This window comes from Salmo salar, chromosome 01 (genome assembly GCF_965601325.2).
Source record: "Salmo salar chromosome 01, fSalSal1, whole genome shotgun sequence".
In the NCBI taxonomy this organism is placed as follows: Eukaryota; Metazoa; Chordata; class Actinopteri; order Salmoniformes; family Salmonidae; genus Salmo; species Salmo salar.
Window position 1 is genome coordinate 47,342,842 of NC_138291.1, and position 23,994 is coordinate 47,366,835.

At 42.9% G+C, this 23,994-nt stretch overlaps 1 protein-coding gene across 1 annotated transcript; it reads right to left on the reverse strand.

Annotated features, from left to right (window-relative positions):
• Positions 1–10,853: 10,853 nt before the first annotated feature.
• Positions 10,854–13,708, reverse strand: slirp (SRA stem-loop interacting RNA binding protein). Its single transcript, XM_014196120.3, is given in 5 exon segments — positions 10,854–11,065; positions 11,067–11,083; positions 11,326–11,433; positions 13,072–13,130; positions 13,599–13,708. Coding segments are annotated over 5 exon segments (303 nt in total). The 5' UTR covers positions 13,666–13,708; the 3' UTR covers positions 10,854–11,013.
• Between the last annotated feature and the right edge of the window lie 10,286 nt (positions 13,709–23,994).

Below are 23,994 nucleotides of genomic sequence, written 5' to 3' on the forward strand. Positions count from 1 at the left end.
TTGCCAGTTCGTTTTGTTTCATCAAGCCTACCAGCGTTTTTTCCCTCTGTTCCTGTCTCTTGATTGTTCCTGTTTTTCCCGGTTTTGACCTTTTCTGCCTGCCCTGACCCTGAGCCTGCCTGCCATCCTGTACCTTTGCCCCACTACTCTGGATTATCGACCGCTGCCTACCTTGACCTGTCGTTTGCCTGCCCCTGTTGCTGTAATAAACATTGTTACTTTGACACAGTCTGCATTTGGGTTTTACCTGAAACTAGATTAAAGTAAGACATTTGCCGCCATCCACTTCCTTATGTCTGAAACACAGGCTTCCATGGTGGGCAATTTTGGGCTTCACCATGTTTCATCAAAATGTACAACTGTGTATCGTCCGCATAGCAGTGAAAGTTAACATTATGTTTCCGAATTACATCACAAAGAAGGTCAAATATATAGTGAAAACAATAGTGGTACTAAAACGGAACCTTGTGGAACACCAAAACTTACAATTGATTTGTCAGAAGACAAACCATCCACAGAGACAAATTGGTATCTTTCCGACAGATAAGATCTAAACCAGGTAAGAATTTGTCCGTGTAGAACAATTAGGGTTTCCAATCTCTCTAAAATAATGTGGTGATCGATGGTATCAAAAGCAGCACTAAGGTCTAAGAGCACGAGGACAGATGCAGAGCCTTGGTCTGACGCCATTAAAAGCTAATTTACCTCCTTCATGCGTGCATTCTCAGTGCTATGATGTAGTCTAAAACCAGTGTTTCATATACATTAATTGTCTTCGGGAAGGCAGTAAGTTGCGGCGCAACAGCTTTTCTAACATTTTTGAGAGGAATGGAAGATTCAATATAGGCCAATATTTAAAAAAAAAAATCTGAGTCAAGGTTTGGCTTTTTCAAGAGAGGCTATATTACTGCCACTTTTAGTAAGTTTGGTACACATCCAGTGGATAGGGAGCAGTTTATTATGTTCAATATAGGAGGGCCAAGCACAGAAAGCAGCTCTTTCAGTAGTTTAGTTGGGATAGGGTCCAGTATGCAGCTTGAAGGTTTAGAGGCCATGACTATTTTCATGAACATGTCAAGAGATATAGGATAAAAAAAACTTGACTCTCTCCATTGATCTTAGGTCCTGGCAGTATTGTGCAGACTCAGGACAACTGAGCTTTGGAGAAATATGCAGATTCAAAGAGGTCCGTGATTTGCTTTCTAATGATCATGATCTTTTCGTCAAAGAAGTTCATGAATTCATCACTGCTGAAGAGAAAGCCATCCTCTTGGGGAATACTGCTTTTTAGTTAGCTTTGCGACAGTATAAAAAATAAATGTTGGATTGTTCTTATTCTCCTCAATTAGGTTGAAGAAATAGGATGATCAAGCAGCAGTGAGGGCTATTCAAAATTGAACGGTACTGTCTTTCCAAGCTAGTTGGAAGACTTCCAGTTTGGTGGAGCGCCATTTTCGTTCCAATTTTCTGGAAGCTTGCATCAGGGCTCGAGTATTTTCTGAATACCATGGAGCTAGTTTCTTGTGACAAATATTTTTTGTTTTTAGGGGTGCGACTGCATCTAGGGCATTACGCAAGGTTACATTTAGTTCCTCAGTTAGGTGGTTAACCGATTTTTGTTCTCCAACGTCCTTGGGTAGGTGGAGGGAATCTGGAAGCGCATCTAGGAATCATTGGGTTGTCCGAGAATGTATAGCATGGCTTTTGATGATCCTTGTTTGGGGTCTAAGCAGATTGTTTGTTGCGATTGCAAACTTAATAAAACGGTGGTCCGATAATCCAGGATTATGAGGAAAAACGTTTAGATCCACAATATTTATTCCACGGGACAAAACTAGGTCCAGGTTATGACTGTGGCAGTGAGTAGGTCCAGAGACATGTTGGACAAAACCCACTGAGTTGATGATGGCTCCAAAAGCCTTTTGCAGTGGGTCTGTGGACTTTTCCATGTGAATATTAAAGTCACCAAAAATGTGAATATTATCTGCCATGACTACAAGGTCCGATAGGAATTCAGGGAACTCAGTGAGGAACGCTGTGTACAACCCAGGAGGCCTGTAAACAGTAGCTATAAACAGTAGGCCACATAGATTTCATGACTAGAAGCTCAAAAGATGAAAACGCAGTCATTTTATTTTTTTGTAAATTAAAATGTGTTATTGTAAACGTTAGAAACACCTCCGGCTTTGCGGGATGCGCAGGGGATATGGTCACTAGTGTAACCAGGAGGAGAGGCCTCATTTAACACAGTAAATTCATCAGGCTTAAGCCATGTTTCAGTCAGGGCAATCACATCAAATCAAATTGTTTTAGTTACATGCGCCGAATACAACAGTACCGTTCAACCATACAGTGAAATGCTAATTTACGAGCCCCTAACCAACAATGCCGTTTTTTATATTAATACGAATAAGAATAAGAAATAAAAGTAACAAGTAAATAAAGAGCAGCAGTAAAATAACAATAGCGAGACTATACAGTTGAAGTCGGAAGTTTACATACACCTTAGCCAAATACATTTAAATTCAGTTTTTCACAATTCCTGACATTTAATCCTAGTAAAAATTCCCTGGTTTAGGTCAGTTAGGATCACCACTTTATTTTAAGAACGTGAAATGTCATTATAATAGTAGAGAGAATTATTTATTTCAGCTTGTTTTTCTTTCATCACATTCCCAGTGGGTCAGAAGTTTACATACACTCAATTATTATTTGGTAGCATTGCCTTTAAATTGTTTAACTTAGATCAAATGTTTAGGGTACCCTTCCATAAGCTTCCCACAATAAGTTGGGTGAATTTTGACCCATTCCTCCTGACAGAGCTGGTGTAACTGAGTCAGGTTTGTAGGCCTCCTTGCTCGCACACACTTTTTCAGTTCTGCCCACACATTTTCTATGGGATTGAGGTCAGGGCTTTGTGATGGCCACTCCAATACCTTGACTTTGTTGTCCTTAAGCCATTTTGCAACAACTTTGAAAGTATGCTTGGGGTCATTGTCCATTTGGAAGACCCATTTGCGACCAAGCTTTAACTTCCTGACTGATGTCTTGAGATGTTGCTTCAATATATCCACATCATTTTCCTCCCTCATGATGCCATCTATTTTGTGAAGTGCACCAGTCCCTCCTGCAGCAAAGCACCCCCACAACATGATGCTGCAACCCCTGTGCTTCACGGTTGGAATGGTGTTCTTCGGCTTGCAAGCCTCCCCCTTTTTCCTCCAAACATAACGATGGTCATTATGGCCAAACAGTTCTATTTTTGTTTCATCTGACCAGAGGCCATTTCTCCAAAAAGTATGATCGTTGTCCACATGTGCAGTTGCAAACCGTAGTCTGGCTTTTTTATGGTGGTTTTGAAGCAGTGGCTTCTTCTTTGCTGAGCGTCCTTTCAGGTTATGTCGATATAGGACTAATTTTACTGTGGATATAGATACTTTTGTACCTGTTTCCTCTGGCATCTTCACAAGGTCCTTTGCTGTTGTTCAGGGATTGATTTGTACTTTTCGCACCAAAGTACATTCATCTCTAGGAGACAGAACGCGTCTCCTTCCTGAGCGGTATGACGGCTGTGTGGTCCCACGGTGTTTATGCTTGTGTATTATTGTTTGTACAGATGAACGTGGTACCTTCAGGCATTTGGAAATTGCTCTCAACGATGGACCAGACTTGTGGAGGTCTTTATTTTTTTACCTGAGGTCTTGGCTGATTTCTTTTGATTTCCCCATGATGTCAAGCAAAGAGGCACTGAGTTTGAAGGAAGGCCTTGAAATACATCGACGGGTACACCTCAAATTTACTCAAATTATGTCAATTAGCCTATCAGAAGCTTCTAAAGGCATGACATAATTTTCTGGAGTTTACCAAGCTGTTTAAAGGCATAATCAACTTAGTGTATGTAAACTTCTGACCCACTTGAATTGTGATACAATGAATTATAAGTGAAATAATCTGTCTGTAAACAATTGTTGGAAAAATTACTTGTGTCATGCACAAAGTAGATGTCCTAACTGACTTGCCAAAACTATAGTTTGTTAACAAGAAATTTGTGGGGTGGTTGAAAAACGAGTTTTAATGACTCCAACCTAAGTGTATGTAAATTTCCGACTTCAACTGTACATAGTTAACATTTTATCCCAAAAAACGAATAGCACTTTTATTGATACATCTAGCTTAGGTAAATGTCAAATATTAACCATGTATGCTGTCTATATTGCTTGTTGTCACGTCCTGACCAGTAAAGGGGTTATTTGTTCTTATAGTTTGGTCAGGACGTGGCAGGGGATATTTGGTTTATATGGTTCGGGGTGGTTGTTTATGTAGAGGGGTATTTGATTTATTAGTCCAGGGTTTTGGTTATTGTTCTATGTTAGTTTAGTTCTATGTTCAGTCTAGTCGTTTGTATTTCTATGTTTAGTTAATTTGTGTTGGGGCCTTCAGTTGGAGGCAGCTGTCTATTGTTGCCTGATTGAAGGTCCTATATTTAGGAGTGTGTTTATCATGGGATTTTGTGGGAGATTGTTGCTGTGTATAGCTTTGTGCCTTACTGACATGTTCTTTGTCGTCGTGTTTTTGTATATGTGTTTATTTTGGTTTTCCTTCTTTATCCTTTAATAAAAGAAGATGAGTATACATTTTCCCGCTGCGTCTTGGTCTAAACCCTACGACACCCGTGACACTTGTAATTGATATAAGTCAACATCTAAGTATTATGTATTTTTACATAAATTGTTATGGCTGTATTGTTTTAAAAATCCAATAATGTTGTGACCCGCGAACATTGGGTGAATAACGAAATCAAAGCACAGATTTAATGTTATTTGATTCATTTTTACAGTTGCGATACATATGGTCTACTACTGTAAATGTCACAACATCCACAGAAGGAGGCGCCTCTCCTCGGTCGAGCGGCGCTCGGTGGTCGTCGTCGCCGGCCTACTAGCTGCCACCGATCTGTGTTTCAGTGTCTATTAGTTATGTCTGGTTTTTGTTTGCACCTGTTTTGTGTTTTGTCATTAGTGGGGGGGTTATTTAGTCTGTCTGTGTTTAGCTAGGATTTTGTGCGGGATTGTTCGTTGTTACGTGTGGTGTTACTTTTATTATCTAGGCATTAGGGTTGCCGGGCTGCGCCCGTGGATTTATTAAATTAAGATTGTTCCAACGGACCTCAGTCTCCTGCGTTTGACTCACTCCTTAAACTGTTCATTCCGCTCGTGACAGTAAATGAGAAGTGTTTGCTATTAGCTATTATTTCATTACCACAGAGCGTTCCTGTCTGCTTAAAACCTAAATCCTTAGTCTCTGGTTAGGGTGAGCCAAAGGGCTGTGGGCTGGATTCAAACCTATGCCAACTCTGACATACAAGTGTTCCGGGGTCAGCGGCTGTAACCGCTGGACCACACAGGCCACACGTGCATCCCTTTTTTTCTTTGCCAGATGTGCCCTCTCTCTCATTCTCTCCTCATCCTCCCTTTTATTTTCCTCCCTCTCCTTGTTTCTCAGGAAGGTTTCTCTTTCTCTTTGCTCTTCGTGGGAGCAGATACGCTCCATTTCCAAAATATGCTAAATGTGTTGTTGGCTTAAAAGATTGATACTCCTTCCTCCATTTCCCAGATACATTTTACAGCATAGCAACAAAACATCAAGCTTTTATACATTACTTCAGCGTTTATTTTGTATTTATCTTGTATTTGTTTATTTTCTATTTGATTTGTATGGAATGTGAATCAGGTCCCATAGTACAGTAAAGAAAGCTACCCCCAGTAGACATGGTCAGGATGCCATCGTCTTTCCAAAGTCTTCGCTCCAACAGCTTTCAATGTCTTCGTTCAGACGACTTCTACCATATTTTCAAAGTCTTTCCAACGAATTTCAGTGCATCTAAAATAGCAGACCAAACAACAACATAAACATTGTACCGCTTCTTCTTGTTGCTACCGGCTGCAATCTAGAAAGATGAAAACACTTTGTTCAAGAATTTTACTAACATCTCACTCACATATATAGTTACAGCAGGCCAAGGTATGAGAGTCAGACACACACACATGCAAAAATATTACTCACACTTACTTACGGTATTAGAGTTGTTGGTTCTGTGGGTCGGGCGGATGGGGCACCAGCATCCTCCTCCTGAATCCTCCTCACGATGGCTGCAGAAGCTGGGGTCCTTGGGATATATTGCCTCCTCTGGATTTGAGGTCTTACCAATGCCCTGCCCAGCTCCTGGAGAAAGAGCCGTCTCCTCTGGAGCTTCCCTCTGTTCCAATCTAGGTTCAACGCCATCCAGATGACCAACGCGTTGTACGCCGAGATGTCCAAGATGGTGAAGAATATCACAAGTGGCCAGAGTAGGGTTCTTATTTTGCAGCTGTGGCCAGTCACAAGCATGTCTTAATTGTCCACCCCTCCTTTTGTGGCATTGTAATCCATTATGACTTCTGGTTTTTGATCTTCCTGGCCACAGATTCTCCCATCCCTATGCAGTGTACTCATCAGTACCACGTTTTTGCCTTTCTTTGGCGCGTAGGACACTAGGGACGTGTCGGGCGTGAACACAAACCTAGAGGAATTGATAGGCCTGTTCCGTGTATTCAACAGCTGAGGTGGGAGCTCTGGCTTGTTTTTCGTACAGTTCCTACCATCGTCAGCTTCCTCTTGAGGAGATCCTGTCCCAGCTTGTGCGAAGTAAAAAAGTTAGCGCATGTGATGTTGTGGCCACAGAGTCCCTGTGTCACGTCCAGGACAACCTGCATCCATTGGTTCTTCTCAAGGGCTCCTCCATCTGGCTTCCCCGTATACACGTGCACGTTCCACGCATATGATGAAGCAGCATCACAGGCAGCCCAGATCTTGATTCCATATTTTGTGGGTTTAGACGGTATGTACTGCCTGAAGGGGCAGGAAGCTGCTCAACAGTAACGTTGGGCCCAGGGTTGTAAAACAGGCGAAGGCGGTCCACCCACTTGTCCCACACTGACCTGATTGCAGCTAGCTTGTCTCTCTGCAAGTTTTCCAGAGACATTGTTGCATGGAAAACTTGTCTGCCAGTTTCTGCATCCCACAGGGATTCTGTGAATTCCCCATTGGATCTGAAAACACCAGCAAGAATAAGAACCATAAAGTATGCATGTAAATGAGTTTGGTCCATGAGCTGGTTGCTGACGGGCTGGTCCTGGGGCTGGCTGCTGACGGGCTGGTGCTGGGGCTGGTTGCTGATGTGGTGGTCCTGGGGCTGGCTGAGGGTCAATCTCATCCTCTTCTTTCAACTCACTGGTAGACTCCGAATTGACAGAGACATGATCCTCATATTCTGAAAATTCTTCATCTTCTAAAGTGGAAGACGCTCCTTCCACCCTAGCTTCTCTCTCTGCAAAAATACTGATTTTTATTTACAATGTATCAAAATAATGTATTGTTATAACATTGTGCAGGTTCCCGCAAGACAATGTGTAGTTTTACACACTACAAAGGGTAAAGAGTGCGAGAAAAGCGGGAGCCAGGCAGACAGGCAGGGAGACAGACAGGTTCTTGGTGCTATGTTGAAACAGCAGGCCCAGGGAGGAGGAAGACAGAGTGAAGGCACACAGCAAACCTTTTTCTTAAATGTTTTACTTGTTTTCACCTACACACACTTTTATTACCCTCCAGGGGACCAGAACACCACATATGTAATATAAATGTGTAAGGGGTGCACAGTATGCACTCAATGAAAATTAGCCAAGGCCAAGGTTGAGCCAGGTTGAAACAACTAGTTATTTTATCATTTTTCTTTTAAACATTGAAAATGTGTCCCACAGACCCGAACACCACACAAGGGTTAATATCCATTTGGTCCTCTCTCTCTTTCTCTCTCTGTCTATACCCCTTCTCTTACACAGAGACCAAATGAGGAGATAACGCAGAATGATGAGGAGTGGAAAGTGATCAAAAGTGAGGCAGCTCGTCTGATAGAAGAGAACAGAAAGATGGGGAAAGAGAATGTCAGCCAGAAAGAGATGGAAGAGGAAAGGAGGAGTGAAGAGGCAGTAAGAGCAGAGAAAGTGGAGGCCACAAAACAGGTTGAGGAGAGGGAAATAGAGATGGAGGAGGAGAAGCTGTGCAGATCAGGATAAAGAGAAAAACACTGAGGGTAGAGGTTCACAGCAGATAGGAAACCTCTGTGGTATTTAACTAATAGCTAATAGCAAACACTTATCATTTACAGCACTAGACCATATCTCAAAGGAAACTGACACAGACAGCGATATCGAAAGTGAGGCATAGAGTCTGACAAAGGTAACAGAGAGACGGCCAGAGTGTCAGCCAGAAAGAGATGGAAGAGGAAGAGAGGAGTGGCAGAGAGAGTAGAGAAAAAGGTGGCCACAAAACAGGCTGAGGGAAATAGAGATGGAGAAGAGGAAAATTGAGAATAAGCGAGTGAAAGAGGGGAATAAGACGTCTGAGAATGAATAGTAATAGAGACAAAGCCAGAAGAGCAGACTGCAACAGAGGTTGAGACGGGACTTAGTGATTGGGACATGTGAAAGTTAAGAGGATACATTTAAGGTGGAAAAACAGAAAGAGCTTGAAGAGAAGAAGAAAAGGGTAAGAGAGCTGGCAAAGAAGAAGTCTGAGGACTTCTAGTGGAGAAGGTGGAAAGTTTTAAGTTCCTCGGCGTACACATCATGGACAAACTGAAATGGTCCACCCACACAGACAGCGTGGGGAAGAAGGCGCAACAGCGCCTCTTCAACCTCAAAGAGGCTGAAGAAATTTGGCTTGTCACCGAAAAATACTCACAAACTTTTACAGATGCACAATCGAGAGCATCCTGTCGGGCTGTATCACCGCCTGGTACGGCAACTGCTCCGCCCACAACCGTAAGGCTCTCCAGAGGGTAGTGAGGTCTGCACAACGCATCACCGGGGGCAAACTACCTGCCCTCCAGCACCACCCGAGCCACTGCCTGTTCACCCCGCTATCATCCAGAAAGCGAGGTCAGCACAGGTGCATCAAAGCTTGGGCCGAGAGACTGAAAAACAGCTTCTATCTCAAGGCCATCAGACTGTTAAACAGCCATCACTAACATTGAGTGGCTGCTGCCAACATACTGACTCAAATCTCTAGCCACTTGAATAATAAAAAATTGGATGTAATAAATGTATCACTTGTCACTTTAGACAATGCCACTTTATATGTTTACATACCCTACATTACTCATCTCATATATATATATATATATATATATATATATATACTGTACTCTATACCATCTACTGCATCTTGCCTATGCCGCACAGCCACCGCTCATCCATATATTTATATGTACATGTTCTTATTCATTCCTTTACACTTGTGTGTATAAGGTAGTTGTTGTGAATTTGTTAGATTACTTGTTAGATATTACTGCACGGTCAGAACTTGAAGCACAAGCATTTCGCTACACTCGCATTAACATCTGCTAACCATGTGTATGTGACCAATACAATTTGATTTGATGATGAACAGAGTGAGAGAGACCAAACAGAAAGAGCAGACTGCTATAGACAGAACTGAATCAAATTAAATCAAATTGTGTCACATGTTTTGTAAACAACAGGTGTAGACTAACAGTGAAATGCTTGAAGAAGAATCAAAAAGAGCTGGAGTGGAAGGCAGAGAAAAAGGTGAGGGGGGAAAAGAAATATAAGCTGGAGCCAGAGAGCTGGAGGAAAAAGGAGAAGAAACTCCTGGAGCAGGTGAGATGGAATCCAGAAGAAAGGAGCACAGGAAGAAAGCAGAGGCAACCAGATTGGGAGAGCAGCATAACCAGTGGGCTGATTTCTTTAGTGATTTGAGGGAGGAAGCAGCACGGGAGCATCTGAGGAAGTTGGAGAACAGGAGGTAGGAGTATGCCACCAAGAGGGGATTACAGATGTTTCATAAAAATCTAGTTGTCAAGAGGACAACACACAAGGCCCCAGGAAGAGTCAGCGCAAGAAGTGAGTTCAGATGAGGACACTGGCTCTGAATGGGAGAAGGAAAAGAGGAAGGAGAAGCAGAGGAAGGAAGACAATAGGTAGAGTAAAGGACAAGAAGATGGCCAAGAAGCAGAAGATTATACAACTGAGGCAGAAGAGGTGCAAGGCACGCCTTGTTCCCACAATAAAGAAAGATGGATTTAAGTCATTCTTCAAAGTTATTAAGTACTACCATTACTTTAATATCAAGCATTCAAGCATTCATGTATAAAAAAAGCATTTTTATTCCAAACAAAATGTGTTTTTCTTCATATCTGTGAACTACGAAATTTACTCAACCAGATTAAACCCACAACACAGAAAGAGCAGTGTTTGTCAGACCATGAGAAATCCAGAAAAATCTGTCTTCTCATGGAAACGTCTGTAGAATCCCAACTATTATGACCATGCTATGGAAAGATGACTCTTACGAACGCGATGGTGTTCTCCGTTTTGCTCTACAATCCCCACAAGACTCGTCTGAAATCGTCGGTACAGCCAATCTGCCAACTTCTGTCTGTAGCGTCCGAACAGTTCGGGCTACACACTAATATGACCCCTCTTTGGAAAGGTGTCTCATGAACATGTTGGTTGTTTTGCTCTAGGATGCCCACAATCCTAGTCTGAAGGTAGCCTGGTACCAGTTTAAAAATGGAGTGGAATATAATAGGTCAAATGTTTTTTTTATAGTTTGCTGATCTATAATTCAAATTTCATCAAATCATTTTTGGATTTCTTTTATACCGTAAGGTGTCCTAAAATTCAAAATCAAATAGCTAAATGGTCCTTGGTATGACCATCTTGAAACAATTCCATATGTTTGCTTAGTAAGGATTAATATGCAGTTACTAAGAGGATATACAAATAAACACTTCCTTCTTCAGCCATGCAAAACAAACATTGTGTCTCTTTATTTTGACAGATTACAATAAATGTATGAAGACATACTACTATGAAAAAAAAAAAAGAATACTGTTGGGTGGCCTAGTTCTGTTTCCATAGGTATTGAATTCACCCCTCATATATACAAACACCCTCAGCTTGTCTCCACCACCTCTCTGTTTGTTTTCTGTCCTGAAAACACTTTTGTTTCTTTGAACTTGAAGCTGAAAAGACACAATGGGAGAGAAAAATACATGTCATGTTTAGTTTGGTTAATGACATGGTAAGGTGATGTGTATTTGATTTAAGACCACTCACATTGGCTTTCAAACTAGAATAGAGAAAATACATTCTATAGTAAGATTATAACAAAGTCTAAACACATTTTAGTCAACAACAAAAGTTCAGGGTATAGCATCCAATGATGGGCAATGGGGTTGACATGATCTAGTCTGATGAACTATACCGTGGATCCCTCCAGTACGTGTGGGTCTTTCTGGAGAGCATTATTCAGGCCTTCCTCGGACATGTATCCGATCCAGCAGAAGCCTCTGTGGAAGCCTGTCTCTTTGTCCTGTTAGAAAATATACAGTACCAGTCAAAAGTTTGGACACCTACTCATTCGTTTTTCTTTATTTTTACTATTTTCAACCAATTCTACCTTGTAGAATAATAGTGAGAACATCAAAACTATGAAATAACACATACGGAATCACGCAACCACAAGTGCTAAACAAATCAAAATATATTTAAGATGTTAGACTCTTCAAAGTAGCCACCCTTTGCCTTGATGACAACTCTGCAAACTCTTGGCATTATCTCAACCAGCTTCATGAGGTAGTCACCTGGAATGCATTTCAATTAACAGCTGTGACTTGTTGAAAGTTGATTTGTGGAATTTCTTTCCTTCTTAATGCGTTTGAGCCAATCAGTTGTGTTGTGACAAGGTAGGGTTGGTATACAGAAGACAGCTCTATTTGGTAAAAGACCAAGTCCATATTATGGCAAGAACAACTCATATAAGCAAAGAGAAACAACAGTCCATCATTACTTTAAGACATGAAAGTCAGTCAATGCAGAACATTAAGAACTTTGAAAGTTTTTGCAGTCGCAAAAACCATCAACCGCTATGATGAAACTAGCTCTCATGAGGACCGCCACAGGAAAGGAAGACCCAAAGTTACTTCTGCTGCAGAGGATACGTTCATTAGAGTTACCAGCCTCAGAAATTGCAGCCCAAATAAATGCTTCAGAGAGTTCAAGTGACAAACACATCTCAACAGCAACTGTTCAGAGGAGACTGTGTGAATCAGGCCTTCATGGTCAAATTGCTGCAAAGAAACCACTACTAAAGGACACCAATAAGAAGAAGTGCCTTTCTTGGGCAAAGAAACACAAGCAATGGACATTTGACATGTGGAAATCTGTTATTTGGTCTGATGAGTCCAAATGTGAGATTTTTGGTTCCAACCGCCATGTCTTAGTGAGACACAGAGTAGGTGAACAGATGATCTCCGCATGTGTGGTTCACACAGTGAAGCATGGAGGTGGTGTGATGATGCTTTGCTGGTGACACGATCTGTGATTTATTTAGAATTTAAGGCACACTTAACCAGCATTGCTACCACAGCATTCTGCAGCGATATGCCATCCCATCTGGTTTGCGCTTAGTGAGATTATCGTTTGTTTTTCAACAGGACAATGACCCAACACACCTCCAGGCTGCGTAAGGGCTATTTGACCGAGGAGATTGATGGAGTGCTGCATCAGATGACATGGCCTCCATAATCCCCCGACCTCAACCCAATTGAGATGGTTTGAGATGAGTTGGACCGCAGAGGGAAGAAAAAGCAGCCAACAAGTGCTCAGCACATGTGGGAACTCCTTCAAGACTTTTGGAAAAGCATTCCAGGTGAAGCTGGTTGACAGAATGCCAAGAGTGTGCAAAGCTGTCAAGGCAAAGGGTGACTACTTTGAAGAATCTCAATATAAAATATATTTAGATTTTGGTTACTACATGATTCCATGTGTGTCATTTCATAGTTGAGGTCTTCACTATTATTGGTGTAGAAAATAGTAAAAATAAAGAAAAACCTTTGAATGAGTAGGTGTCCAAACATTTGACTGGTACTTTACATTGTAAGTCAAGATGGAGGTTGTGATATCAGGTTTCTCAATCATTAAAACAATCTGTTGAGGCCAGTGTACTTACAAAGGGAACAAGGCATTTCTTGACTTGACCGAACTGCCCAAAGTACTCCTTCATCTCCTCTGAAAGAAAATAATGACATGTTTTATTACACGTTCTACCACTGTAGCTAAGCAACTAACTTAGTAAAGCAAAGTCTACAGTGCAACCTTACACAGACAATGCTGATAGTTAACGTGTCTGATTAATCAGACTGTAATAGCTACACAATTAATTTTATATTAGCTAGAGTCTATTAGCTAATTAAATCAGACAAGTACCTATAGTAGCCATCTCACTGACATGCAAAACCCACATCAATAGGCTACAATAAGCCTGATAATTTAGCAATCGATAAAAGCAATACCAAATAAGCGCCGTTGCAAAAATAGAGGCAGAGAAAAGCTGGTTGAGGTGAAAGTCGCACACATGGCTAGCGACCATTGTCAAGGCAGCACTCACACCATGATGTAAAAGGCGCCCACAAAAGTTCCCAGCCTAACATAAACATTGCCAACAGTAACTCTTGTTCCAATAAAAACCATGCTTACTGCTTGCAAGAGTCCATGGTATTTTAGACACAAACACCTCATATACCTTATTCGACGACCCTGCCATATTATGTCCGTGGAACTCGAGCTACCTCTGACCCGAGTCACGTGACGCCGGTGTCGTTTAAATATATATATATTTTTTCAGATAAGGACTAAAAATCACTAAAAGTTCAGATCTATTTTACAAATTAAAAAAACTTTAGAAATGTTGAACAAAATGTTATGTTTTGCTTATTTGTAATTTTTTTGTTTTTTTTGTTTTATAGTTGAGAGGTCATTTTCAGATGCATTTAGAACTTGTTCAAATTCTTCAAGCAAAGAAATCCTCCACCTGACTTTAGCGGTGTCATTGTCTTCTCGAAAATTGTCAAACATGAGTGTTTCCAATATAGCTTACAACGAATATTGTAATGTTAATGTAAACAGCGGGACCCTATCTCTCCAAATGCTAACGTATTGGCCAGCTAGTTTTTGCCGGCTTCGATAACTAGCTACTATTGACACTGTCAGAGATTGCCTACATATATACATATAAAAAGTAAATGAATATAAAACATAGTCAAGTGCTATAAAACATAGTCAAGCCAACTTTTGGATAAATTGCAGTGCATATCATGTGGAACAAGTTCACACAGCTACCCACCTTTGCCTAGGCGTGTCTATGACTATGATTGATAATGTCAAAAGCTGCACTGAAGTCTAACAAGATTGATGGATTGATGGATCGCATCCAACTTTTAGCTGCATACACCGCCACCTACGATTGGGAAAAGGAAAATTACCCTACCATGTATTAGCCCTCTCTAAAAAACCCACCACCCATTCAACTATTCAACCCTACCTAGTCCTACTCCAGACCAACGGTCTGAAAAGACATATCACTACCACCCATCACCCTGCAGCTGCAATCCCAAGTACTTCTCTGCCACTACAACCTGTATTTTCTTCGACTTTCGATTCATTTCTGCAGTATAATTAACAACCATAGCTTTAAATGCTAAAAAAAAACACCTTAATGATCACTCTCTTTTGATCTCTGCCTACTCACAGGAATCCTCTCAGGAACCCTCACCCTTTATACATCTTCTTCTACCATTCTCTTCACTGCTTCTGCATACAACACTTTCTGTACTACTCTAACCCTGGTAACCTCAATCTGCCATTCTCTCACCGGACATGTCCGATCTCCAGCCCCATGATCACCCCCACAACTAACACACACAACTTTCTCCCCCAATACCACACATTCCCTCCAGCACACTTCTCACATCGAGGCATCTCCCTCCTACACACTGCTACAATATGACCATAACCTTGACATCTAAAACCCCATAATATTCTCAGAACATAAACTCTCACAGGATAACTGACACTTTCTACCTTGACCTTATCTGGTAACAACTCTACATCAAAACTCAGCATGACAGATAATGTCTACTCCGTTTCCCCACTGGATCTACGTCTCATCAAGCTGCGGGTGTCACAGATACCGGGAATCTTCAATTTCAACTGCTCCTCCTCAACACTTAATGCCACCCCCGTTATCACTCCTTTCAACGGCGCCCAATTCTTGTCCCTAATCTCGTTATCCGGAGCGCCCTCTCACTCGGTAGAGGAAACACAATAAATCATCAGGAGTCCACTCTGAGTGACCTTCATCAACTCAACAATCCCCAACCTCTCCTCCACTCAACCTGACACCACGTATGGATCAACCAAACAGCAAGGATCCATTCTCTCTACAAATCTTACTCCCACTGGGCCAAAGTCATCCTTATCATCCTTGGAACGAGGCCCGAACTCGCCGCAGGTACTTCTCCCTCACTCTCAACAAGTTCCATCTCTGAACTACTGGTGCATGTATCCCTGTTTTTCCACTTGACGCCCACCTTCCTCACCTCAAAACTTCCCTCAACACTCAACTTCTTCTCAGCAGTCATCACTGCACCTCCCACCATATGTATTTGATCTTCACTACTGTCCCATTTCCTCCTCAAGCTCTTCCAAAAGTTCCATTCCATATTCACTCAAAAATATTCCATCTCTTTTTTTTCTTGCCCATCATGTTGTCCTTCACCAGATCTTTCAGAAGGCCTGTGTGGTCCCCCACCCTATGTTTATTCATAATATGCACCTTATTTCCTTTTCCGCCATCTTCCCCACCGTGGCCTTCGCACAACGCCCCAACCACCTCTCCATCATCTTCCTTCTGCAAGGGAGGCTCTTGCCCTTCCTCCATTGATTAATTGTTATTTTGCTGTTTGTTTAAAAGTTCTCTGAATTTGACTCTAATATAGTATCTAAGTGTGACTAGATAATTGTGAATTTCTAAGACACACATGTAACACCCTGGCCATAGAGAGGGGTTTTTGTTCTTTATTTTGGTTAGGCCAGGGTGTTACATTGGGTGGGCGTTCTATGTTCCTTTTTCTATGTTTTTGTATTTCTTTGTTTTGGGCCGTGTTTTGGCTCCCAATCAGGCACAGCTGAAGCTCGTTGTTGCTGATTGGGAGTCACACATAATGTTTTTCCTTTGGGTTTTGTGGGTAATTGTTTCTGTTCAGTGTGTTTCCTGTCAGTACTGTTTGGCTGTCGGTTTTCCTGTTTTTTTGTATAGTGTTCTCTTTGTTTGAATTAAATGTCAAGATGAACACTAACTCCGCTGCACCTTGGTCTACTCTCTCTTCAGACAGCCGTTACAACACACACACAGTTTACTTTGCGATCTGCTTCAGTCAGTGTCATGTAAAAATACACTGAATAAAAATATAAACGCAACATGTAAAGTGTTGGTCCCATGTTTCATGAGCCATATGCACAAAAAAGCTTATTTCTCTCAAATTTTGTGGACAATTGTTTACATCCCTGGTAGTGAGCATTTCTCCTTTGCCAAGATAATCCATCCATCTGACAGGTGTGGAATATCAAAAAGCTGATTAAACAGCATGATCATTATACAGGTGCACCTTGTGCTGGGGATAATAAAAGGCCACTCTAAAATGTGTAGTTTGGTCATAAAACACAATGCCACAGATGTTTACGTTTTGAGGGAGCATGCAATTAGCATGCTGACTACAGGAATGTCCACCAGAGCTGTTGCCAGATAATTTAATGTTCATTTCACTACCATAAGCCAATGTCATTTTATAGAATTTGTACATCCAACCGGCCTCACAACCGCAGACCACATGTATGTGGTCGTGTGGGCGAGCGGGTTGCTGATGTCAACATTGTGAACGGAGTAGCTCATGGTGGCGATGGGGCGATGGTATGGTTAGGAAGGCATAAAGTACAGACAATGAACACAATTGCATTCTATCAATGGTAATTTGAATGAACAGAGATACTGTGACAAAATCCCGAGGCCCATTGTCGTGCCATTCTTCTGCCGCCATCACCTCATGTTTCAGCATGATAGTGCATGGCCCCATGTCGCAAGAATCTGTACACAATTCCTGGAAGCTGAAAATGTCCCAATTCTTCCATGACCTGCATACTCACCAGGCATGCCACCCATTAAGCATGTTTGGGATGCTCTGGATCAACGTGTACGACAGCATTTTTCAGTTCCCACTAATATCCAGCTACTTTGCACAGCCATTGAAGAGGAGTGAGACAACATTCCACAGGCCAGAATCAACAGCCTGATCAACTCTATGTGAAGGAGATGTTGCGCCGTATGATGCAAATGGTGGTCACACCAGATACTGATTGGTTTTCTGATCCACGCCCCTACTTTTTTTTAAAGGTATCTGTGACCAATGGCACAACAATGGGCCTCGATCTCATCACTGTATCTCTGTGCAATCAAATTACCGTAGATAAAATGCATTTGTGTGCGTTGTCTGTAGATTATGCCTGCCCAAACCAATAACCCACCGCCACCATGGGGCACTCTGTTCACAACGTTGACATCAGCAAACCGTTCACCCACACGTCATACATGCTGTCTGCCATTTTGCTCGATACAGCTGAAACTGGGATTAATCCATGAAGAGCACACTTCTCCAGCAAACCAGTGGTCATTGACGGTGAGCATTTGCGCACAAAAGTCGGTTACGATGCCAAACTGCAGTCAGGTCAAGACCCTGGTAAGGACAACGAGCACTCAGATGAGCTTTCCTGAGACGGTTTCTGACAGTTTGTGCAGAAATTCTTCAGTTGTGCAAACCTACAGTTTCGTTAGCTGTCTTGAGTGGCTGGTCTCAGATGATGCTGCAAGTGAAGAAGTCGGACGTAGAGATGTACTGGCATGGATACACGTGGTCTACGGTTGTGAGGCCGGTTGGACATTCTGTCAAATTCTCAAAAACTATGTTGGAGGTGGCTTATGGTAGAGAAATTTAACATTACATTCTCTGGCAACAGCTCTGATGGACATTCCTACAGTCAGCATGTCAATTGCACGCTCCCTCAACTTGAGTCATCTGTGCATTGTGTTTTGTGGCAACTGTACATTTTGGTGGCCTTTTATTGTCCCCAGCACAAGTTGCACCTGTATAATGATCATGCTGTTTAATCAGCTTCTTGATATGCCACACCTTTCAGGTGGATGGATATCTTGGCAAAGGAGAAATGCTCACCAACAGGGATGTAAACAAATTTGAACTCAATTTGCACGTTTGATTTAGCCTGGAGAGACTCAATTCAATCAAAGGACTATATTTGATAATTATCTTTTGTTTCTTTGTATTTGACTCTGTTTTGAAGGTTGTATTTTAAAGGTGAAAATCATAGGGTGTCTACGTAATCAATTGACTTGAATGGGTAACATTCACTTTAGATGCGGCAGTCTGCTGAGCCTGGCGTGATCTACCACCAGAAGCTGTGGACGGCCATCGTCCAAGAACTGCCAGAACTGCTCTATTTGTTTTTTTGTTTTTTTTAAGCGTCTGAGTTTCTCGTTGTAATGAAATAAAATACATGTATTATTATCTGTGTGCTTAACCATAGGACGACTGGCTCGTGGATCAGGGAGCCCAAGAGACTGTTGGAGAAGCTTCGCTAGGTGACCATAGAGTGACCCTGGTAGTCTAACTGCTACAGTACACTTCCATCAGAAGAGACACCTGCTGAGAAATCAGTTAATACCAAAAGTTCCCCACCCCCAACCTCACATCAAACCGAGCCAACCTAGCAGACATATAGAGTGACAACCTGTCCCAGGCCTTTGGGAGTATCTCCTTACTGGAGGTAGAAGTAAATGAGCTTCGTGGTGAGGTGACAGTTCTGAGGCAGGATAAGGAGAAGCTAAGAGAGAAACTGGCAATGGTCAAGTGCATCATGAGGAGAGAGGTAGCTGACATCAGGGAGGAGCTACAAAGGGAGTTGTCAGCAGTCATATAATTGCTACAACACAGCAACACAACCATCCACACTCTTACGAGAACAACTGGAGCCTACCACAACCCTCACTACCACACCCTCACATCGACAGTACAACCACTTCTCATAGTGAACCTCCGGAACTCCTACAGACTCAGCGTAAGTAAACAGACCCAAAACAACTCCTCCTCCCACACCAGCACATTCCCCTCATCAGAGAGGTCTGACCAGACCTCTTCAAGATCCTAACATCCCAGCCCCAGAGCACCAGCGCCAGCGGAGCCATGCTGGGATCCTCAGGAGAGAAGAATACAATGCAAGGCCACCTGTGGTCCCCACCCCACTCTATCCAAAGAACATCACTTCAGACACAGCAGCACACAGGGAGAGCACCCTGTGGCCTTCATTTTATGTGACTCCAATGGGACATTTCTCAGAGAGAAACTGCTATTCCCTGGCATGTCAGTCAGAATGCTATGGTGCCCAATAACAGCAAGTGCCTTGAAAAGTCTGTCAAGCAACAAATGAAATGGGGCCAAACATATTATAATTCACACAGGTACTAATGTTTGATGGCAATGAGAGGACATGTTTCTCCTGCAATGCAGCAAGTTGCAGCCAGCGCTGCAGAGAGATTTCCTAACACCAAAATCACTATGTCCACCCTGCTGCTGCGTGGAGATGTGCCCTTCCACATTATTCAGAGCAACAGTGCTGAGCTGTCTAGAGGCTGTGCTCTCTTGGACAATGTTTACCTAGCGAACCACTGTGACATTCACCCACAGCTGAACAAACAGGGTGTCTAGGTGTTTGCTAGGAAACTGAAAAAAACTGCCCTGGAACAAAGCAAACACCAAAATAAGAGGAACTCTGCCATACAGAGTTGGTGGTGGCTGCATCATGGTGGTGGTACTGTACATTCTCCAAGGTCACGACCACCAGCACTTTTGATGATACAGCAGTAGAATTACAAGAATATAACGTCCACGGAAAATACAGGAATGTCTATGGGGGAGCTGTATATATTCAGAGCCATATTCCTGTAAAGCTCAGAGAGAATCTCATGGCGAATTAAGTAAAGTGCTGTGGTTGCAGGTTTACCTGCCTCCTCTGAAGCCTCTTCTTTTAGGGTGCTGCTATAGGCCACCAAGTGCAAACTGTCAGTATCTGGAGAATGTGTGTGATGTTAGAGAAGTTCTCTGATGCGAACAGAGAAATGTATTTTCTTGTTGACTTGATCATTGCCAGCTACGCCATCTTACTACACCAAGATGGCGTAGCAATCAGACGTCTTTGTCTTTGTCCTGTCGTGTCCCTTGTATATATCTTGCCATCAGCTAACCTTTAGTTCGGAAAGCTCTCGCCAGTTTGTACAACGTGACTCAAACCAGAGCATAACAGACCCATTGTTTTCTCTCCATATCCCCAGATACCTACCGCAAACTCTGAACATTTCCATCTGGATCTTCGTAACTAGCTAACCGCAATCCCGGGTGACTACTCCTCTTTTTTTAAACATTGACTGGTTATCCTCTAGTTGTCCTCTTAAGAGGAAGCGTCTTACTGTGACTAATGCCTGTAACATGACCCAGATTATCACTCAACCAACTAGTCTATAACTATAGTGTTGGATCTGTGACATGCTCTTGTATTGATAATATCCCAGTGATCTGTGTGAAGAGGAGGCAGTTTTACCAAATTTCTATCAGCATGGTAAATGTGCAAGCAGAGGGAAAAGAACTCTGGACCACCTATACTCCACACACAGAGAGGAATACAAAGATCTCCCTCGCCCTCCATTTGGTAAATCTGACCATAATTCCATCCTCCTGATTCCTGCTTACAAGCAAAAATTAAAGCAGGCAGCACCAGTGACTAGATCAATAACAAAGGGGTCAGATGAAGCAGATGCTAAGCTACAGGACTGTTTTGCTAGCACAGACTGGAATATGTTCCCGGGACTCCTCCAATGGCATTGAGGAGTACACCACATCTGTAATTGGCTTCATCAATAAGTTCATCGATGATGTCGTCCCCACAGTGACCGTACGTGCATACCCCAACCAGAAGCCATGGATTACAGCGGCATCCGCACTGAGCTAAAGCTGCCGCTTTCAAGGAGCGGGACTCTAACCCAGAAGCTTATAAGAAATCCCGCTACGCCCTCCGCCAAACCATCAAACAGGCAAAGGGTCAATACAGGACTAAGATCGAGTCGTACTACACCGCCTCTGACGCTTTACAGACTACAAAGGGAAGCACAACCGAGAGCTGCCCAGTGACACGAGCCTACCGGACAATCTAAACTACTTCTATGCTCGCTTCGAGGCAAAGAACACTGAAACATGCATGAGAGCACCAGCTGTACCGGAAGACTGTGTGATACCGCTCTCCACAGCCAATGTGAGTAAGACCTTTAGACAGGTCAACATTCACAAGGCTGCAGGGCCATACGGATTACCAGGACGTGTACTGCGAGCATGCGCTGACCAACTAGCAAGTGTCTTCACTGACATTTTCAACCTCTCCCTATCCGAATCTGTAATACCAACATCTTTTAAGCAGACCACGATAGTGCTTGTGCCCAAGAACACTAAGATAACCTACCTAAATGACTACGGAACCGTAGCATTCACGTCTGTATCCATAAAGTGCTTTGAAAGACTGGTCATGGCTCACATCAACACCATCATCCCAGAAACCCTAGACCCACTCAATTTGCATACCATCCCAACAGATCCACAGATGATGCAGTCTCTATTGCACTCCCCACTGCCCTTTCCCACCTGGACAAAAGGAACACCTATGTGAGAATGCTATTCAAGGATTACAGCTCAGCATTCAACCCCATAATGCCCTCAAAGCTCATCAAAAAGCTAAGGACCCTGGGACTAAACACCTCCCTCTGCAAATGGATCCTGGACTTCCTGACGGGCCGCCCCCAGGTGGTGAGGGTAGGTAACAAAACATCCGCCACGCTGATCCTCTACACAGGGGCCCCTCAGGGGTGCATGCTCAGCCCCCTCCTGTACTCCCTGTTCACTCATGACTGCACAGCCAGGCACGACTCCAATGCCATCATTACGTTGCCGATGACACAACAGTGGTAGGCCTGATCACCGACAACAACAAGATAGGGAGGTGGTCAGAGACCTGGCCGTGTGGTGCCAGGACAACAACCTCTCTCTCAACGTGATCAAGACAAAGGAGATGATTGTGGACTACAGGAAAAAGAGGACCGAGCACGCCCCCATTCTCATCGACGGGGCTGCAGTGGAGCAGGTTGAGGGCTTCAAGTTCCTTGGTGTCCACATCACCAACAAACAAACATGGTCCAGACACACCATGACAGTCGTGAAGCGGGCACGACAAATCCTATTCCCCCTCAGGAGACTGAAAAGATTTGTCATGGGTCCTCAGATCCTCAAAAGGTTCTACAGCTGCACCATCGAGAGCATCCTGACTGGTTGCATCACTGTCTGGTATGGCAACTGCTCAGCCTCCGACCGCAAGGGTAGAGGGTAGTGCGAACGGCCCAGTACATCACTGGGGCCAAGCTTCCTGCCCTCCAGGACTTCTATACCAGGCGGTGTCAGAGGAAGGCCCTAAAAATGTCAAAGACTCGAGCCACCCTAGTCATAGACTGTTCTCTCTGCTACCGCATGGCAAGCGGTACCGGAGCGCCAAGTCTAGGTCCAAGAGGCTTCTAAACAGCTTCTACCCCCAAGCTATAAGACTCCTGAACGTCTAGTCAAATGGCTACGCAGACTATTTGCAAATGGCCACCCCCCCTCCCCCCACCACTGCCACTTTCTGTTGTCATCTGTGCATGGTCACCTACATGTACATACTACCTAAACTAACCGGTGCCCCTGCACATTGACTGTACCAGCACCCCCTGTATATATTGATATTTTTTTACTGCTGCTCTTTAATTACTTATTTTATCTCTTATTCTTATCCGTATTGTTTTAAACTGTGGCTCGTAAGTAAGCATTTCACTGTAAGATCTACACCTGTTGTGTCACAGTATCCACAGAAGATGGCGCCCCTCCTCGGTCGGGCGGCGCTCGGCGGTCGTCGTCGTCGGTCTACTAGCTGCCACCGATATATGTTTCTGTGTTCTTTGGTTTTTGTCTGTCTAGGTCCGCACCTCTTTCTTGTCTGTCATTAGTAGGGGGGTTATTTAGTTTGTTCCTTTGTGTTCTGTATTCGTGCGGGATTATTTGTATGTCGACGGGCAGTGATTTTGTGTATGCTGTTTTGTGTTTTCAGCGTGGTGCATTCTATATTTTTATTGCCGGGCTGTGCCCCGTGCGGTATCATTTTTGGATAACCTTTTCCATTTGGGTGTTGTACGCACCTTGTGCCTTTTGATCACCTTTGTTTCGGTGGAAATAAACTTCGGCACTATTGGACCTCAGTCTCCTGCTCTTGACTCTGCCCCTTCTCCCTGCCCTTAAGGAAATGTGACATGTTGTATTCGGCGCATGTGACTAATAAAATGTGATTTGATTTGATTTGCTCAATATCAGTTCCCATTGGCTGTAGTGACCATAACACTGTGGCAATAACAAGCAAAGCCAAAGAACCAAAGGCAGGGCCTAAAGTTATTTCTAAGAGATCCAGAATGCTTTCTCAGGACTCTTGTTAATTATGTAAAACAATTTATGTTGGTCTGTGTATAAGGAGGAGAATTCAAAAGCAGCACTTAGAGTATTTGTAAAATTATTCTTGCCAATTGTTGACAAACATGCACCTGTTAAGAAACTAACAGTAAGATGATGAATTGAAAGATTTTATTCAATAAAATTATGCAAAAAAGGTGTCAAACAAGTCAGGCTTCTCAGCTGATTGGTTGACATACTGTCAATTAAGAAATTGTGACTAAACTTAACAAAATAAGAAGATTTATTACCAAAACAAGATAAATTACATTAAAAAAACAATAAAAAAATACTTTATGAGCACCTTAATCTCACAATTAATCTCCATCGTTCATTGCAGTTGATGGGTCATTTATAACAAAACCTTTTGATATAGCCAATCATTTCAATGACTGTTTCAC